Raw genomic sequence first — 17,081 nt, 5'->3', positions numbered from 1 at the left:
TGTCCCGGTGTCTCCCGAGGCACCGGCACGGTGGTCGGTGCGGCTGAGTGTCGGGCTGGGGCTGAGGTATCTCCCCGAAAATAACGGCAGCGGGGCCGCGGGCCGGCGGGAGGACGAAGATCCTTTCACCGGCACCGTGACTCGCTTCCCCCCCCCCCCCCCGGCCGGGCCTCTGGGTCTTCGTGCTGGCTGCGGGCTGGTTCTGGTTTTTTTTGGGGGGGGGGGAAGGAAATAAAAAGGCGGATATCCTCGTGAGGCTCTTAACAGTGCTGAAATCTGTCAGAACTGCCCCTGTCCCAGGGCTTAATGGGGTCTTATGGATGTACAGAAATTCCTGGAGGAAGAGCGTAAAGCGGAGGGAGCCCGGCTCATTTGGGAGGTGAACATAAGCCCTTGGGCACAAACTGAAAGGTGGGAGGCTCCACCTGAGCATCAGGAAACACTTTTTCACTCTGAGGGTGCCCAAGCACTCAAACAGTGTGCCCAGAGAGGTGGTGGAGTCAGCATCCTTGGAGATGTTCAGAAGCCATCAGGACACGGTCCTGGACAACCAACTCTCCGTGGCCCTGCTTGGGCAGGGGGCTTGGACCAGGTGAACTCCAGAGGTCCCTTCCAGCCTCAACAATTCTGTGATTCTAACGTAGCCGAGAGGTATAAAGTGTCTGAAAAGATCTAGCAAATGTTTGTTTATTTCTTAATGCTTGGATTGGATGGGGTCAGCATTAGATCTATGAACTGTACATGCATCAATAATGAAAACAAAGCCTTGAAATTTTGCAGGTGAGGACTTACAGGGTTGCATGCTGTGGCAGTTAAAATGTCATAGGCGTCTGTTTGCCTTGGACCCACTAGTGCCAGTGGCAGGGTTTATTTTGGCAGTGATGTCCGCTGGGATTTTTTGACAAATGCAAGTGTAGAAAAAGCTGTCTCACAGCAAAAAAAGACAAAATTATAGGTACTCCTGAAAGCTGCGTTATCTTTGTGCGTGCATCCAACTAGATAGTAGGGAAAAAATGAACCATTTAATCTTGGAACTTTTTTAGCTGAACTGTCCAACTCTAGTTTTTTGCTTAGTTACTGATCCTGTATCCTTCCTTGTCTCCCATCAAAGAAATATTATTAACAACAGTGGAACTTTCTAAAATATATAGATATGAGCTTGTAGAACCATAGGTAGTAGATGAGAGCCTGTGGGATATGAGAGGGGTTTTGTAAAGGCTGAGTAGGTTCCAGGTTGGTAGAGATCCGTGACCCCCCCCAAGTCATCCACTGCTTCAGTATCTCAGAGGGTAGGGAGCTGTGCCCTGGCTCTAGAACAGCACCGAGGAGACACCAGCCCTCAGTTTCAAGCTAGCATGAGGTGGGGGTGTGTCTGATCAGAGAACTTGTGACAGCTGGCAGTTGGACTGATTTGGTTGAGGTTTTTGGTGGTGGAAGGGTCTGTGTGAAGGTCTTTATTGTACAGGGGGTTGGATAGCTGGAAGAGTAAACAGTGAAGGGGAATCCAGGAAATGAAGCTTAGCCTTGCTTCTTTAACACAATGTTTTCTACACTCTCTGTTTCCTGTCCCAGGGAAGCTTTGTCTTTAGACCATGCCCTTGTATCTTCAAACAGTGCCCCAATATATTCCTGTCATGCCAGAACTTAACCTGATGGGGCCACATCACTCAGAGTCTGTGCAGAATAGGAGCTGGGCTTTTCCCAACAGGCCTGTAGGCATTTTATGGTCCTTTAGGTTTTGATAGTTTGTGATACATCCTTAACGTTTACTTAACTTTAAGGTCTAGGTTGCAGGGATAAATCAGCAGAAAATAAGTTTTTTGAAATCATGGTTAGCTTAAAGCTAGGAAGTATTTTTATCGTAACTGCCAAGCTGTTTTATTTGTAAAGCTTCAAATATTGTCTCGTTCTCTTTTCTGAATATTCCCCTGTCTTACAGAAACAGAGAAGCTGAATAAGATGAGTACCCTCTTAGAAAAACTTCATGCAAAGTACAACCAAAACAGACCTTGGACAGAAACCATGAAGTTAGTCCGTCAAGTCATGGTGAGGATTGTTGAGATCTCAGCAGGAGGGTTTCTGAAGTTTCTTTAGCAATAATTTTGTTGTCGGTTTGTTAGATCTCTTCAAAGTGCTTTACCCTTTGTTCAAGCCTTGACTGCCTCCTGGGCCAGCGTGGGTGAGGCGTGCCAGTTCTCACACCCCGCAGTGTGCAGGGGAGGGAGTGATGTCTGTACCCTTTCTGTCTGGCCTGTCTTTGCCTTCCCTAATTACAGCCTCCCCTCTGCAGCCTAATTGACATGGGGCAGCTGTCAGCTCAGCACTAGGAAAAGGGTCAAACTTGTGGTTCCAGCCAGTGCTGAGAAGCCCAAACCATTGTGCCACTTGCTGTTTCAGGATGTTGTGTTTTGTAAAGCAATTTGCTCCCCGTTCAGTGATATTCAAAACTCAGTGTTGGCTTAGTCAGACGTGGGTTTGAAATACTGGTCTCTGGGTAGGGGGAAGGAGGAGCAGGAGGCAGGGGAGAGCTACATCAAAGGCTTCTGCATATATTGTGGTGTTAAAAGTTTGCCTGTCTCGTTATTTCTCTGTCATTTCCTATATAACTCTTAGCTTATGCCTATTAAAAAGTTGCTACAGTCTGTTCTTCCAGATGAGCAAGTTGCTTAAAAGAAAATAAATCAATTCCAGGCCTGCCTTTGCTACCTGCTTCCAAAATGGATACTGTTCTCCTGCAGGAGTCAAAATGAGGATGTAATTTGGGGATGAAGTCTAATCTGCTTTTAATTACCTAAATAAACCTCACTTGACTCAACAAAAGTTGCAATAATTCCCTCTTACTGAGTGATACACAAAAAGGACATTTTTCTTCTTTCTGACTAAGGAAAAGCGAGTTGTGATGAACTCTGGGGGGCACCAACATCTGGTGAGCTGTTTGGAGACTTTGCAGAAGGCATTAAAAGGTTGGTACGTTCTGTGCGTGCACTTTACAGACTGCTTAACAGTGGTATGCTGTGGAAATGCTCGAAATCATAAAAGCAAGCAAGGTTGTTGGTAGCACTTATCCCTGTGTTCCTAGGGCATGTGTGCTAACGTTTACATAAGCACGCTTATCTCGGTGCCAGTCAGTACCAGTCAAGATGGCCTGTGTTAGTTTTATTCTAAATGCCCATACCTGAATTCCACTTGTGGAAGAAGAACCATTCTGTCTTTGCAGTTCTAAGAATGTTCAGTTTTCTCTATGAAAGTTGTTCATTCTGCCTGTATTTTGAGTACAGATAATGTATATAGTTGCACATGTGAAGGTGTGACGGGCCATGGGAGGCAGTAACTAGTTGAGATTGGGTTTAATGCTGATGTCTTATGCCTGGGGAAATGTGGAATCATTTCACTAAGCCTTGTTTTTTGCTCTCTCCATCTAGTATCTTCTCTGCCTGCCATGACAGATCGCTTAGAGTCTATAGCTAGACAAAATGGGTAGGTCTTCTTTATTTTATAGCAAAGGCTTTTCCCGTTTATCTGTACGCATCGTAATCTCACTGCTGGTTTGATTGGTTTTTGTGTGCATCTCATAGCAATTTTTGTTTTGTTTTGTATGTAAGCCTTGGATCTCACCTTAGTGCAAATGGCACTGAATGTTACATCACTTCAGACATGTTCTATGTGGAAGTCCAGTTAGATCCTACAGGGCTGCTGTGTGATGTCAAGGTGGCTCACCATGGAGAAAACCCTGTGGTATGTATTACTGACAAAGATGAGGGTAATGCCTTTGTGTTTTTGGAACTGCCATTTTGGCTCCCGTTTGTCTGAGCAGAGGAAATGTATTATATTGAATGTTCTGCTAGACCTAGCATTGCACCTTTGCTGCTTGTTCTAGTGGAAAGTAAAAGCCTCCGTGGAGTAATCTGTTCTTGTGGGTTAATCTGATTGATGTAGTGTACGTGTGCAAAGACTGTTTTACTGATGGTCTCTCTTTTTCTCTGAGTGGTTTTATAACTGCCAACATTATTTGAGGAAGCCATCGCTGTATTTCTGAGAATTTTTATTCTGGAGGAAGGATAGGGAAATTAATCATATAAAACTTAGATCTCTGAATGGACAATACTAAAACACGGAATGCTGAAAGGAAATGTCTTCCTTTCTGCACATGTATGAGAGTTTGCACTTGCTATTTACGTTGGCCTAGCCACTCTTCTGAAAACAGACCATTTTTAATATCTCTATATAAGATCATAGGTTTTCAACGTAAGGCTTCACAATTTTAAAAGTTTTATTTCAAATCAGTTGTTTAAGAGATTGCTTGAATTTTTCCCAGAGCAGGTTGAGAAACAGAACTAGAACCAGAGCAATATGTAGTTGTGAGCATTGTGTTGCTTCTCATGAAAAGCTGATGCTACAAATGTTACTGTCCTAATACTTTACAGTTGCTGTGCTGCACAAAGACTGAAATTGCTGCATTCGACATTGATATCGTTGTATGTTCTTTCCTTTTCAGAGTTGTCCAGAATTGGTGCAACATCTGAGGTGAGCAACAAGACTTGGTTGTAGCACTTTCTTGGTTGTAGCTTCTCTTTGCAGTATTGATCTGATGCTATTTTATGTCTGGAAATGCAAAATGTTTCATAACTGTTCTTTCCCCACAAAGTCTTTCCACTTCTCCAGGGGATTTTCTGGCTTTGGTTCAGATACTTCAGATTCTGACTGCTGTGCATGGTATCTTGGAAGCCACAGCACAACATTCATCAGAATCATTAAAGCTGGATCATTTAAAGAACACATTTTGTAGCTTTCATGGAGCAAAAGTATTTTTTTAAGTGGTTTAGTGAACTTAGAACTTTTTAAAACAAAACCTAATCTGCTATGAATTTGAATACATGTTACTTTTTCTTCCTTTCAGAGAGAAAAACTTTGATGAATTTTCTAAGCACCTAAGGGGGCTTGTGAACCTGTATAAGTTGCCAGGAGACAAGTAAGTCTAGAATATGTATTACGTTTATTTACAACCGCATATATAAAATTAAGCGAATCTACAAGCTTTTTATTCTGTGCTTAAATTTTCATTGTGTGTGATCCTACTGACTTCATCACCATGGCTTGCATGTGCACAGAGTGGGTAGGGAAGATTTAATGTGAAGTGGGAATGCAGAGTTATAATTTCTAAATGCTTGGTCTGATGGCAAGTACTGCAGCTTGTCAGCCAGCAGCTCTGTGAGTTGAATGTTATTGCACAGTTCCTTTCAATTTTATATTGTTTTGTGTTTTTTTTTCCCCTAGCAAACTTAAAACTAAAATGTACTTAGCTCTGCAGTCCTTAGAGTTGGATCTCTCAAAAATGGCAGGGATGTATTGGTAAGGACATCTATATCGTTTGTTGGGTGTTGTTGGTTTGTTTTTACTTAATAATGCTGATTCTGATCATGCCAAGTACTGTATATCCCGCAAGTGTCACATCAGTGCCTGTATAGCCTGACATTACTGCTAAGAAGTACAATGCTGAGACTATAGAAGGCCTGTGCTAGCAGGGGAATGATATGCAGAGAGAGAGAAAAACTGCTTAGAGCTTTCTGAGAAATTGCTTTTTAACTGCAGAATTGAATTGAAAGAAAGTCTGGAAGGTAGAAAGTTTGTAACTAGATGGATTAGTGGTAATGTCTTTTACAGCAAGAAATTAAGAAAGATTTGCCCATCTTTCACTGCTGTCAATTCAGTGGATAAACCATCCGTGCTGTAGAGACTAAAGTAGCTTTTGTTTTGCCTATAACTGTGAAGTTTAAGATCACTGCCTCTGTGTTACTGAGAATTGTATATATTGAGCAAATCTTAGATTGCCATCAGCACATGACTTTTGGCTTCAGGTATGACTCTGGCTTCTTACAGATCTGTGATTGCCTCTCTTGCAGGCAAGCCACCAATGCAAATCCTCTCGACAAGATTCTTCATGGCAGTGTTGGCTATCTCACTCCCAGGAGTGGAGGTATCTTTGATTAACAGTTAAAAAAGAAAAGAATAAAAATTACTTTGTTCAGGATCCCCTTTATGTTTGTTTGTAATGTTGTTAGTTTCACATTAACTAAGGGCAGTAATGGGAAATGCTAAACAAACTAAAGGAGGGACAAGGTGGTTGGGTATTTGCAAGTCCCGCATGATCCAGAAGGCTAGCTTTTCTTTACAAAGCTGCACACGGTAATTTTATGGCAGATGGCCATGTCTGTGTCTTTGGCAGCAGAGAACAACTCTTTCAAGGTGCAGTAGCAGCTCTGCACAGCATGTGCTGTGTTACAGTGCAAATATTATGTGGTTACAGGGGTTAATAATTATTGGGTTAAATTGTATTGTCAGGATGCCTGTTCAAAAGCTTCTTTCCCACAGGTCTTCTGATGAATCTCAAGTATTATGTCTCGCCCTATGACTTATTTGAAGATGGCACTGGAGCCCCCGTTATTTTGCATGAGAACAATGGTAGGTCAGCTTTAGCTAGTGTGGACTACTACTGCTTGGAGGAGAGAAGAAAGCAGAATTCCAACAGTCTAGCTCCCCTCTGCTGTCACCCTGTAATACAGGAAAATCATAGACTGACTCTCGGAGGACACGGGTTTAAGAAGCCCATGTGCAAATGCTGGCTTAGTTGACCATCTTCTCGAACCTCATGGCTATTCTGGAGTTTGAGCTGGACTGCTACCGAGGGTGACGGTCTGCAGACAGAGCCTTTTCCTTTAGGGTGAATTTCATCGTTAACATGAGATTCATTTTATTGTGGGAATACTTGTATCTCTGCTGTCTTACTAGAAGATTACTTTTTATGCATGAACATGGAGATCTGTCTCTCAGAAAAATGACAAAACCAAGCACCAATTAAAATTGGGGCTGGTCTCGGAGAAGAAGAGGGTGAAATTGTCCAAAATCATTATTTGTAAATAGCTTTGTAAAGAGCATATGACAAACTTGCAAACGTATTTGGAATATATTTTAAGAATTATGCAATTGGTCTACCGTGAAAGAGTAAAATAGAGCGTTAGGTCGCATAAGTAGTTTGGCTGTAGTCCATTTAGTGATAAAAGTGAATGCTGAAAACTGTGCCTTGTGGAGGAATTAAGATATTTCCACCATAGTGATATGTAATTCGTAAAGCTTGCACCTTTTTTTTTTTTCATCAGCTTATGTTGTTGGGTTTTTTTTCTGGCTTCGTCTTGCAGTTCCTCGGTCTTTGGGTATGAATGTATCAGTAACAGTTGAGGGAACCATGACTATGTACAAACTTCCAATTGCACCACTGATTATGGGCTCTCATCCAGTTGACAGCAAAGGGTAAGCAAAGGACATGTCTGCCAGGCCTTTCTCAGCAGCCTTGTTGAGGTGCAAATTCAACATTCAGGCCTCTGTTGAAGTCAGAGCGGGGAGATGACTGCATGATGTCATAGCATTATATAAAGCACTTATGTGCTATCTTTAAGCCAAGAAATACGTTATTTCAGGCATGTGACATGCTTTTGAGGAGTGTCTTAATTTTTAAGAAGGTATAACAATCTGTTTGTATTTGATCGAACAGTAAATTGTATGTCTGGTGCTCATAGCAGACGCCAGAGTCATGCCCTGCATCTAATAAGATCTTGTATTAACCCAATATTTCAGAACTCCATCTTTCTCGTCAATCACCAGTGCCAACAGTGTGGACTTACCAGCTTGTTTCTTCCTGAAATTCCCACGTCCCATTCCAGTGTCTCGAGCTTTCATTCAGAAACTTCAGGGCTGCACAGGTGGGTTGCAGATCTGTCAGACAGATACTCCCTAGGTTTTTATCAATAAACTGCTGCTAATTTTTAAAGTGTGCCAGAACAGTTGCTCAGGATTTTGTGCTTTTTTCGGTAAAACCTGGATAAGTTTCTTTTATTAGATGGTAATGCCTTCTCTGGCCCGCCATCTCTTTCTGGCTCCCAGGTGCTATCATTCTGTGCCATCTTGCTCCCTCAGGTATTCCACTGTTCGACACACCACCAACATTTGTACCCTTGTATGAGTTGATCACACAGTTTGAATTATCCAAGGAGGCTGATCCTCTACCTTTAAACCACAATATGCGCTTCTATGCAGTAAGTATGTTGTTACAACCAGGATGTTATGCTTGTAGATAAGCAGTTTGGGGTTTTTCGTCTGTTTCAGGTATCTTTCAAGTGGGATAAAGGAAATTGGTCTAGCATTTATTTATAGGCAAAAACTATGCTATCGAAGCAGTAGAATTCAGATACCAATATGACCACAGTAATTAGGAATATTAGGTAATGAAAAATCCATTGCTGTTGAAGTGCAGCTGCCGGAATGACAGCAGAGGTGTGGGACTGAGCCTTCCCAGGTGCTGTCCCTTCCTCTTGTTCAGACTGTAATGTGTGGCTGAACAAATCGCATCATTTTGGGAGAAATCCTAGTTCTTAATTTGTCAATGATGGATCTCCTGTTAACTGCAGAGGATTTGCCTTTTCCTCAGAAGGGATGCCATACTGTAGGAAACCATTTTACTGGGACAGTGAGTACTGTTTGGCAGTACTACTTCTGAGGAGCTGAAATCGTGTTTTGCTTGTTCAAATGGGAAGGAAAGTGTCTTCATTGTTTGTCATTTTCAGCCAGAAAGGTGGCTTGGCGTCACTTGGATCCGGGGCCTGCTCTTTCCTTCCTAGATGTCTGTTATTGCCTTGTACCCAGCAGTAGTTGGAGTAAAGCAGAAATTGTTTGTCAGGCTCTTCCAGGACAGCAGCACTGTTACTTTCTGAACAAAGATGCTCCTCTCCCAGATGGAAGAAGCCTTCAAGGAACTTTGATTAGTAAAATCGCCTTCCAGCACCCGGGACGGGTTCCTCTCATCCTCAATTTGATCAGACATCAAGTGGCATACAACACACTGATTGGCAGCTGTGTCAAGCGAACTGTTTTAAAAGAAGGTGGGTACCGCGTGGAGTGGTAAATAATGTGTGGACAGTAAAAAAACCCTGGGTGATATTCCCAGGTGTAGGAATAAGAAATGAGACCCATGCTGCTTTCCTCTCTCTCTCTCTCTCTCTCTCTCTCTCTCTTTTCCTTTTCCTTCTATATGGGGGTATTGAGCTGGTGCCTCTGGTTCATCTCCTGTGTTCCCTAATTTAACATTTCCCATGTCTTTCAGATTCTCCTGGGATCCTGCAGTTTGAAGTTTGTCCTCTCTCTGACTCCTGTTTTAGTGTATCCTTTCAGCATCCTGTGAATGACTCCCTGGTGTGTGGTAAGTGGACTCAATAAAAGCATGAGTGTGTTTTTGGAAAGGGTGGCAGGGATTTCTTCCACTGTAACCAGGATTTTGATCTCTTCCAAATGCCTTCTCTCTTTTAGTGGTAATGGATGTTCAAGATTCTACTCATGTGAACTGTAAGCTGTACAAAGGGCTGTCCGATGCTCTTATCTGTACAGATGATTTCATTGCCAAAGTTGTTCAAAGGTAAGCTCAATTTTTTTGTGCCACCATGGACTCTAAATCATATAGATTAACTCTATGTCTATCTCATATTTATCGTAGCGGTATTGGAGCCGTTCTGTCTGCGGGTGAGTTTTAGTAGTGGTTACTTGCAAGAGAGGAAAGCTTGGAGCCCTATTGAAAATTTCATTCCAGACGTTGAACCATAGCTACTTATTTTTGAGTGCGTGTCTGAGGTGCCTACTATTTATGCCTACTGTAGTTGGTTGCTTTCTAAGTCTTGTAAAATGTGGAAGAGCTCCCCTGCAGTTTGTCATTTACACAGGCCTTTTATCAAGGTTCCTCCACCCCAGCCACCATTCAGAACACAATAGAATGTTAACAGGGTACAGCACAGACCTTCTGAGTGAGAATAGCTATTTTTTGTGTCAGAACATCATAGGCTTCTCGTCCCTGAGTAGCATGTGGCATTATTGTTGATTTTTACAGGGTTGCAGGAAATTAGGTTTGCCAAGCTTAGACAAAGGTGTTTTCTGGCAGAATCAGAGTAACAACCCAGGTGGCATCCTGTGCTTTACCTACAAGATCATGATCTGTCAGCTATTAGTTTAATATTAGAGTTAATTGATATATTAATTCTCCCTTCGTGATTGCAGGACAATGCATAAAGGCACAGTTGTCTCGTGGCTAGAAAAGCTTGATGGGATAAGTGTAAATACAAGCAGAACAGCAAGGCATTTACAGTGCCTGGACCTGTTGCTCCCTTGTGCCCAAGAGCTTTACTGCTTGCTTTATGTCGGATGAAGTTATTGAAACGTCTTCAGTGAACATTGCTATAGGGCAGCAAAATGCACGCTAAACCCTTTGTCTTGTGTCTTGCAGATGTATGTCCATTCCTGTCACCATGAGAGCAATTCGTAGAAAAGCAGAAACGATTCAAGCAGACACACCAGCCTTATCCCTCATTGCAGAGACAGTAGAAGATATGGTGAAGAAAAATCTTCCCCCAGCCAGCAGCCCAGGGTATGGCATGACCACAGGCAGCAACCCAATGAGTGGTACCACTACCCCAACAAACACTTTTCCTGGGGGGCCCATCACTACTTTGTTTAACATGAGCATAAGCATGAAAGAGAGGCATGACTCGGTGGGCCATGGGGAGGACTTCAGCAAAGTGTCTCAGAACCCTATTCTCACTAGTTTGTTGCAGATCACAGGGAATGTGGGGTCTACCATTGGCTCAAGTCCAACCCCTCCCCATCACACACCACCACCAGTATCCTCACCAGCAAGCAACACCAAGAACCACCCCATGCTCATGAACCTTCTTAAAGAGAATCCCCCTCAGGATTTCTCCACTCTGTATGGGAGCAGCCCTCTCGAAAGGCAGAACTCTTCCTCTGGCTCCCCCAGAATGGAAATGGGCCCTGGGGGGAATAAGCAAAAGAAAAAAAAGTCCCGCATGCCGGCCGACAAGCCCAAGCATCAGACTGAGGATGATTTCCAGAGGGAGCTCTTTTCAATGGATGTTGACTCCCAGAATCCCATTTTTGATGTCAACATGACTGCAGATACCCTGGACACCCCTCATATTACTCCAGCACCCAGCCAATGCAGCACTCCTCCTACTACATACCCGCAGCCTATACCTCACTCACAGCCCAGTATTCAGAGAATGGTTCGACTTTCTAGTTCGGACAGTATTGGAGCCGATGTTACTGATATCCTTTCGGATATAGCAGAGGAGGCTTCCAAGCTACCCACCACTAACGAGGACTGTCCACCCATTGGTACTCCAGTAAGAGACTCTTCTAGTTCAGGACATTCACAAAGTGCCCTCTTTGACCCAGATGTTTTTCAGACGAACAATAGTGAGAACCCATACACAGATCCAGCAGACCTGATAGCAGATGCTGCTGTGAGCCCCAACAGCGATTCTTCAAACCATTTTTTTCCAGATGGAGTAGATTTCAATCCTGACTTGCTGAACAGTCAGAGTCAAAGTGGCTTTGGGGAGGAGTACTTTGATGAGAGTAGTCAGAGTGGAGACACTGATGATTTCAAGGGCTATGCGTCCCAGGCTCTAACTACTTTGGGGGTGCAAGTCTTGGGGACTGATGGGGGAGAAAATAAGTTTAAGGGGAGCAATCAGTCCGATACGGTAGATTTTAGTATTATTGCAGCTGCAAGCAAAGCACTGGGGTCCTCTGACATCATGGAGCATCACAGTGGAGGTCAGAGCCCTTTACTGAATACAGGGGATATAGGAAAAGAAAAGTCTCAGAAACGGGTAAAGGAAGGCAATGGCTCTGGAAGTAACATGGCAGGTCCCGGGATAGATGGGAAGCCAGGGAAGCGCAGCCGGACACCATCCAGTGATGGTAAAAGTAAAGAGAAACTTCCAAAGCGGAAGAAGCAGGAGACAGATGGGAAATCTCCATCTCACAGTTCATCAAACAGGCCTTTCACGCCACCAGCAAGCACAGGTGGGTCCAAATCTCCTGGGAGTTCAGGCAGATCTCAGACTCCTCCCGGTGTAGCTACTCCTCCTATTCCAAAAATAACCATTCAGATCCCAAAAGGAACAGTGACTGTGGGCAAACCGTCTTCACATGGCCAGTATACAAGTAGTGGCTCTGTCACCTCCTCCAGCAGCAAAAGCCATCATAGCCATTCTTCCTCCTCCTCTTCTTCCTCCTCTTCAACCTCAGGCAAAATTAAAAGCAGCAAATCAGAAGGGTCTTCTGGCTCAAAGATGAGCAGCAGCCTCTACTCAAGCCAAGGCGGCTCAAGTTCAGGTCAGTCCAAAAGCTCAGCTCAGTCAGTGGGAAAGCCTGGATCCTCCCCCATCACCAAACATGGCCTCAGCAGCGGTTCTGGAAGTACCAAGATGAAACCTCAAGGAAAGCCATCATCACTTATGAACCCTTCCATGAGTAAACCAAACATCTCTCCATCTCATTCTAGACCCTCAGGAGGTTCTGACAAGCTTGCTTCTCCCATGAAACCTGTCCCGGGTACTCCCCCATCATCTAAAGCAAAGTCACCTATCAGTTCAGGTTCCGGAGGCTCCCATATGTCTGGGACCGGATCAAGCTCAAGTATGAAATCGTCTTCAGGAATGGGATCCTCTGGGTCTATGTCACAGAAACCACCTCCTTCATCAAATTCTTCGACGGCGTCTTCATCTTCCTTTTCGTCTAGCGGGTCTTCCATGTCTTCATCTCAAAACCAGCATGGAAGTTCCAAAGGCAAGTCTCCAAGCAGAAACAAGAAGCCATCTCTGACTGCAGTCATAGACAAACTTAAACATGGGGTTGTCACTAGCGGGCCTGGTGGAGATGACCCAATGGATGGACAAATGGGGCCAAGTTCCAATTCCTCAAGCCATACTATGTCCTCCAAACACAATATGTCCGGAGGTGAGTTCCAGGGCAAACGTGAGAAGAGTGACAAAGAGAAATCTAAAGTCTCTGTTTCTGGAGGATCTGTTGACTCTTCCAAGAAGACTTCAGATTCCAAAAATGTTGGAAGCACTGGAGTGGCCAAAATTATCATCAGCAAACACGATGGTGGTTCCCCTAGCATTAAAGCCAAAGTAACTTTGCAGAAACCTGGGGAAGGAGGTGGGGATAGCCTAAGGCCTCAGATGGCTTCTTCCAAAAGCTATGGATCCCCTCTAATCAGTGGATCTACTCCAAAACATGAACGCTGCTCTCCCAGCCACAGTAAGTCACCAGCATACACTCCCCAAAACATAGACAGTGAGAGTGAGTCGGGCTCTTCCATAGCAGAGAAATCCTACCAGAACAGCCCCAGCTCTGATGATGGCATTAGGCCTTTGCCTGAATATAGCTCAGAAAAACACAAGAAGCACAAAAAAGAGAAGAAAAAAGTGAAAGACAAAGACCGGGACAGAGATCGGGATCGGGATAAAGACAGAGACAAGAAGAAATCTCACAGCATGAAGCCAGAGAGCTGGTCAAAGTCCCCAATTTCAGCTGACCAGTCTCTCTCCATGACAAGCAGTGCTATCCTTTCGGCTGAGCGCCCATCCCGGGCTAGCCCTGAGTTTTTGATCGGGGAAGAAGATGACGATCTCATGGATGTTGCTCTAATTGGCAATTAATTTTCTTGGTGTCTTTAAAAGATGAACTGTATGCAGGACCTGCGGGTTCTAGAGATGGAAAGAAAGGAACCATTCATTGCAAACCTGCCACGCTGATCTTTACGGGGTGTGTTTGAAGAGAAAAAAAAAGTATTTCCAAGGATCTCCAAAGTCTGAACAGAAAGTGTGAGTGCCAGCAGCTTGTTTGGCAAGCCAGGTTCCTGACTGTGGCCTTCCTCCTGCAGACACTTACACTCATTCTTAATTTATAAGTATTACTAGCCCCATTAGAGTTAATGGGTATAAAGCTAAGTATGCGTGTAAGTGTGGGAGCAGACCCCAAACTGGTGCAAACAGAAACATAGGCTATTCTGGGAGAGTCCGAGTTCCTCTGCCCCTCTTCCCATTCAGAATAAGTTGCTTTTGTATTTAGGAAGTTTTAAAGTAATTATTTTAGGGCATCTTTTAGGGTTGGGTTTTATTCTTTTTAAAAGGGTGGTTGGAAGAAAAAAAGAGAATTTTTAAAATTTATTTTATTTTTGTGGCATTTCTTCATTCAATGCCTGATTTGGTGTGGTGCTGAGAAGCTTCGTCTTCCTCTGATACGAGCTGCTCTGCAGAATCGGGCACTGTGTTCTGATGGATGTCAGCATTTTATTCAGGTCACAGGGATGAAGGATTGCTGTCTTATGTTTGACTTCCCTCTCATTTAGGTATTTATTTATGTCCGTATCTGAATGCCTCATGCTGCTTGTTTTCAGGCAATCTCTGTTTTAATTGTATGATGCAGAGCCCAAAGGGACTTGGGAATTTGGGTCGAGCCCATGGATTGGGGCAGCTCTGCATACGTGCAGCCACTGTAGCTTTGGTGAAGTTGGTGAAATTCTGGCATGCGTTGGAGCAAATCTAAACTGAAAAGGGACTCCACTGTCTTCATCTGAGCATTGCTTCCTTGTAAGCCTAGCGAACAGAGCTTCCCCAGAATCCCCTGATGCTGCATTTGTAAAGCGATGGACTGGAAGCTGCACGCGTCTCAGTCCTGCGGACACTTTAGAGCCATGCTTAATTTATCCACTACGAATACTTCCATTGATGTCGCTAGAACAGCTAGTGTGTGCATTCAAGGTTGAAAAATGGGCCTTGTTTTTGCAATCTGTTTCTGAGCCCTTCAGGGTTTCATTTTGGTTTTTGCTTTTTTTTCTTTTAACATACAGGGTGCTTCTCAGATAGTAGTTCTGGTAATGCACACGAGCATTGCCTTCTCTCTCCAGGAGGTGTTAGCCAGCCGTGTCCTGGTGTTAGCACTGACACTGCTGGAAAAACAGCCCCTAACTGGTTCATCTGAGATAAGAGTTGCAGCAGAAGCAGTGATTTCCTTAAAAGATGGGTTTTCCCTTTTTGGGTGGAATTAAGAGCGTGACTCAGGCATCCTCTATGGTCTTATCTTGTGGTCCCTGAAAGGAAAAGAGACTCAGGGGAGCGTTTTATTTTTAAAAGCAGTTAAATCTGATTCACTGAAGAGGAATGCGGGAAATGAAGAGTTCTGCAAACACATCTCCTTTTGAATCATGTACTGAGCAGAATCCTCCTCCCGCTGGGTTTTGCTGTTGACTCCTGGAGGCCAGGATTTCCCCCCGTGGGAACGAGATGATACTTCGCGTTTGGGGATGCAGTCAGAAACGATGTCAAAGATTGAAGTTTCTGTTAAACCACAGAGGTTTCCAGTCCTGCTTACGGTCTAACCCCAGTGACACCCCAGGCAAGCTGTTTCTTTTCTGGCTCCTTCAAAGCCGTAGTGAGGCCAGTGTCTTTTCAGTAGGGCGGTGACGATTCGGTTAATTGATTTAGAGATGTTTCACCTCTTCTTCCTGCCTTCAGCTTAATTCCAGGGCTCCTGCAGAGCGTGGGAGCCGTGAATTTCTCCAAAGCCCACCCCCACCCCCACCAGGCTCTGGAGAACTCTCCCTTGTATTTTCCATCCTTCATCCTTTGCTCCTTGTGGTCTGCACACCGTAGCTTCCCCCTCACCAGCGCTCCCATCTTCATGTGCTGAAATCATAGGAAAATAGTAAATAAAGTCTAAACCCGGAGCAAATGACGTTATCTTACGCAGCATCAGAATCGTATGACTGCGGGGTGTCTATGAAGAGGATGTAAGAAACACAACACCAGATGAATTTATCTTGAGACCCTGCTACGGCGGCTGCATCTGGGAAATGATGCCTGCTCAGACTCCAGCAGGTTGTCGCCGGTGTTTGTTCTGCCCCTCCCGGGTTTTGGGGTTTTTTAAGTTGTTTTTGTTAAATAAAAAGCCCTTTGATCTGTTCGGGGTCACGTGAAGGCATAAACAGCCTTCGGAAAGAGGCGCTCTTCAAGTGGAATAAGGGCTGGGGATTTCACGGGACAGTTTGCTGGACTTATTAGTCGGAGTCACGTTTTACTGGTGAAAGTTGGAAGGAAATACTGTTCAGCTTTCTAATTAACACAAAAATGTGTTTTAAAGGAAAGAGCTGCACACGTTTCCTCTCCGCTCGCCCAAGACCAAAGTTGAATATCCTAAATTTCTTTTGCGAAAGGCGGGCATCACCATTGCCTGCAGAAATTAGAGGGAGCAAAGTCTCCTCCCTGCTGCCGCCGCTGCTGCGAGAGTTGTGAGTCCCGGACCGTGGAGGCAGCAGCAATTTAAAGCTTTTTTGCCCCATTTTGGTGCCCTGTCCCCTTCCCCTGTGTGTGATATAAATCATGTGAGAGAGAGAGAGAGAGAGAGAGACCGGAGCCAGGCACTGGCTGCACAACGCTTCTGTTGCCGTGATGAGGTACACGACTACACAGGTGTTTTGACATGTAAATGCTCAGTCTCTGACAAATGTTTTATTTTTAAAATATTTTTGCTTATTCTCGACGATTATTTTAACATCTTTCAGTATTGGAAAGATAAAAGGTGTAAACGAAATAAAAGCCAAACCTTTTAATCTCAGGTGGTGAAGTGTACATGGAGATTAAAAGAAAATGGTTCTTTCCTAAATGGTCGTGATGTAAATACCTGTCTGGAAATTTGCTTTTTTTTGTAAATACCCCTGGCTCCTTTTGCATTCTTTTTGGACGTAGAGTGTACTTTCAACTTTTTTGGAAATATTGCAAAGAACATGTTTATTTACATGCAAATAAATCTCTTTGGTACAAAGAGGTGTCGGCTTACTGGAAAGGGGGGGGGGCGGGAGGCGGCGGGGATGCCCCGCCACGCTTGATTTTCCCGCGGGAATGACATAATCGTGACGTCGCGCCAGCCGGGCCCGTGATTGGTCGAACTCCGCGGCCTCCCCGCTCCTCCCGGAAGAGCGCGAAGGGGCGGAGGACACCGCCCCCCCCCCGGGACCCCCGGTCCCCGCGGCGGCACCGGGAAGGGGGGGGGAGCGGCGCCCCCCCCCGGATATCAGTGGGCGGATCCTCACGGCCCCCGGATATCGCGGGGGGGGGGGGCCCACAACCCCCCGGGGCCCGGGGGGGGGGGGGGGGGCCCCCCGCGGCCCCCCCCCC

At 44.7% G+C, this 17,081-nt stretch overlaps 1 protein-coding gene across 2 annotated transcripts; it reads left to right on the top strand.

Annotated features, from left to right (window-relative positions):
• Positions 1-1,238: 1,238 nt before the first annotated feature.
• On the top strand, positions 1,239-16,550 carry MED1 (mediator complex subunit 1). Of its 2 annotated transcripts, XM_010585538.1 has the most exons (17): positions 1,239-1,360; positions 1,940-2,046; positions 2,885-2,963; positions 3,423-3,477; positions 3,603-3,735; positions 4,496-4,524; positions 4,898-4,969; positions 5,275-5,349; positions 5,901-5,974; positions 6,370-6,459; positions 7,194-7,305; positions 7,630-7,754; positions 7,969-8,087; positions 8,729-8,930; positions 9,152-9,247; positions 9,355-9,460; positions 10,319-16,550. In XM_010585538.1, the coding sequence occupies exons 2-17, from the start codon at positions 1,960-1,962 to the stop codon at positions 13,563-13,565; spliced, it is 4,701 nt and encodes a 1,566-aa protein (XP_010583840.1). In that variant the 5' UTR covers positions 1,239-1,360; positions 1,940-1,959; the 3' UTR covers positions 13,566-16,550. The 2 variants fall into 2 exon arrangements, with proteins under 2 accessions (XP_010583840.1, XP_010583841.1); XM_010585539.1 differs by lacking the exons at positions 1,239-1,360; positions 1,940-2,046 and having other exon boundaries at positions 2,925-2,967.
• Positions 16,551-17,081: the final 531 nt, after the last annotated feature.

This window comes from Haliaeetus leucocephalus, unplaced genomic scaffold (assembly GCF_000737465.1).
Source record: "Haliaeetus leucocephalus isolate CR32 unplaced genomic scaffold, Haliaeetus_leucocephalus-4.0 Scaffold110, whole genome shotgun sequence".
NCBI lineage: Eukaryota > Metazoa > Chordata > Aves > Accipitriformes > Accipitridae > Haliaeetus > Haliaeetus leucocephalus.
This window is presented reverse-complemented; position numbering and strand designations above follow the sequence as displayed.

What these genes read in the sequence shown, in the direction of transcription:
- MED1 (XM_010585538.1), top strand. Translation starts at nt 1,960, where the DNA reads ATGAGTACCCTCTTAGAAAAACTTCATGCAAAGTACAACCAAAACAGA. An exon ending in TATTTTGCATGAGAACAATG is followed by an intron (nt 6,460 to 7,193) that starts GTAGGTCAGCTT and finishes TTCGTCTTGCAG; the next exon opens with TTCCTCGGTCTTTGGGTATG. An exon ending in GAAACTTCAGGGCTGCACAG is followed by an intron (nt 7,755 to 7,968) that starts GTGGGTTGCAGA and finishes TTGCTCCCTCAG; the next exon opens with GTATTCCACTGTTCGACACA.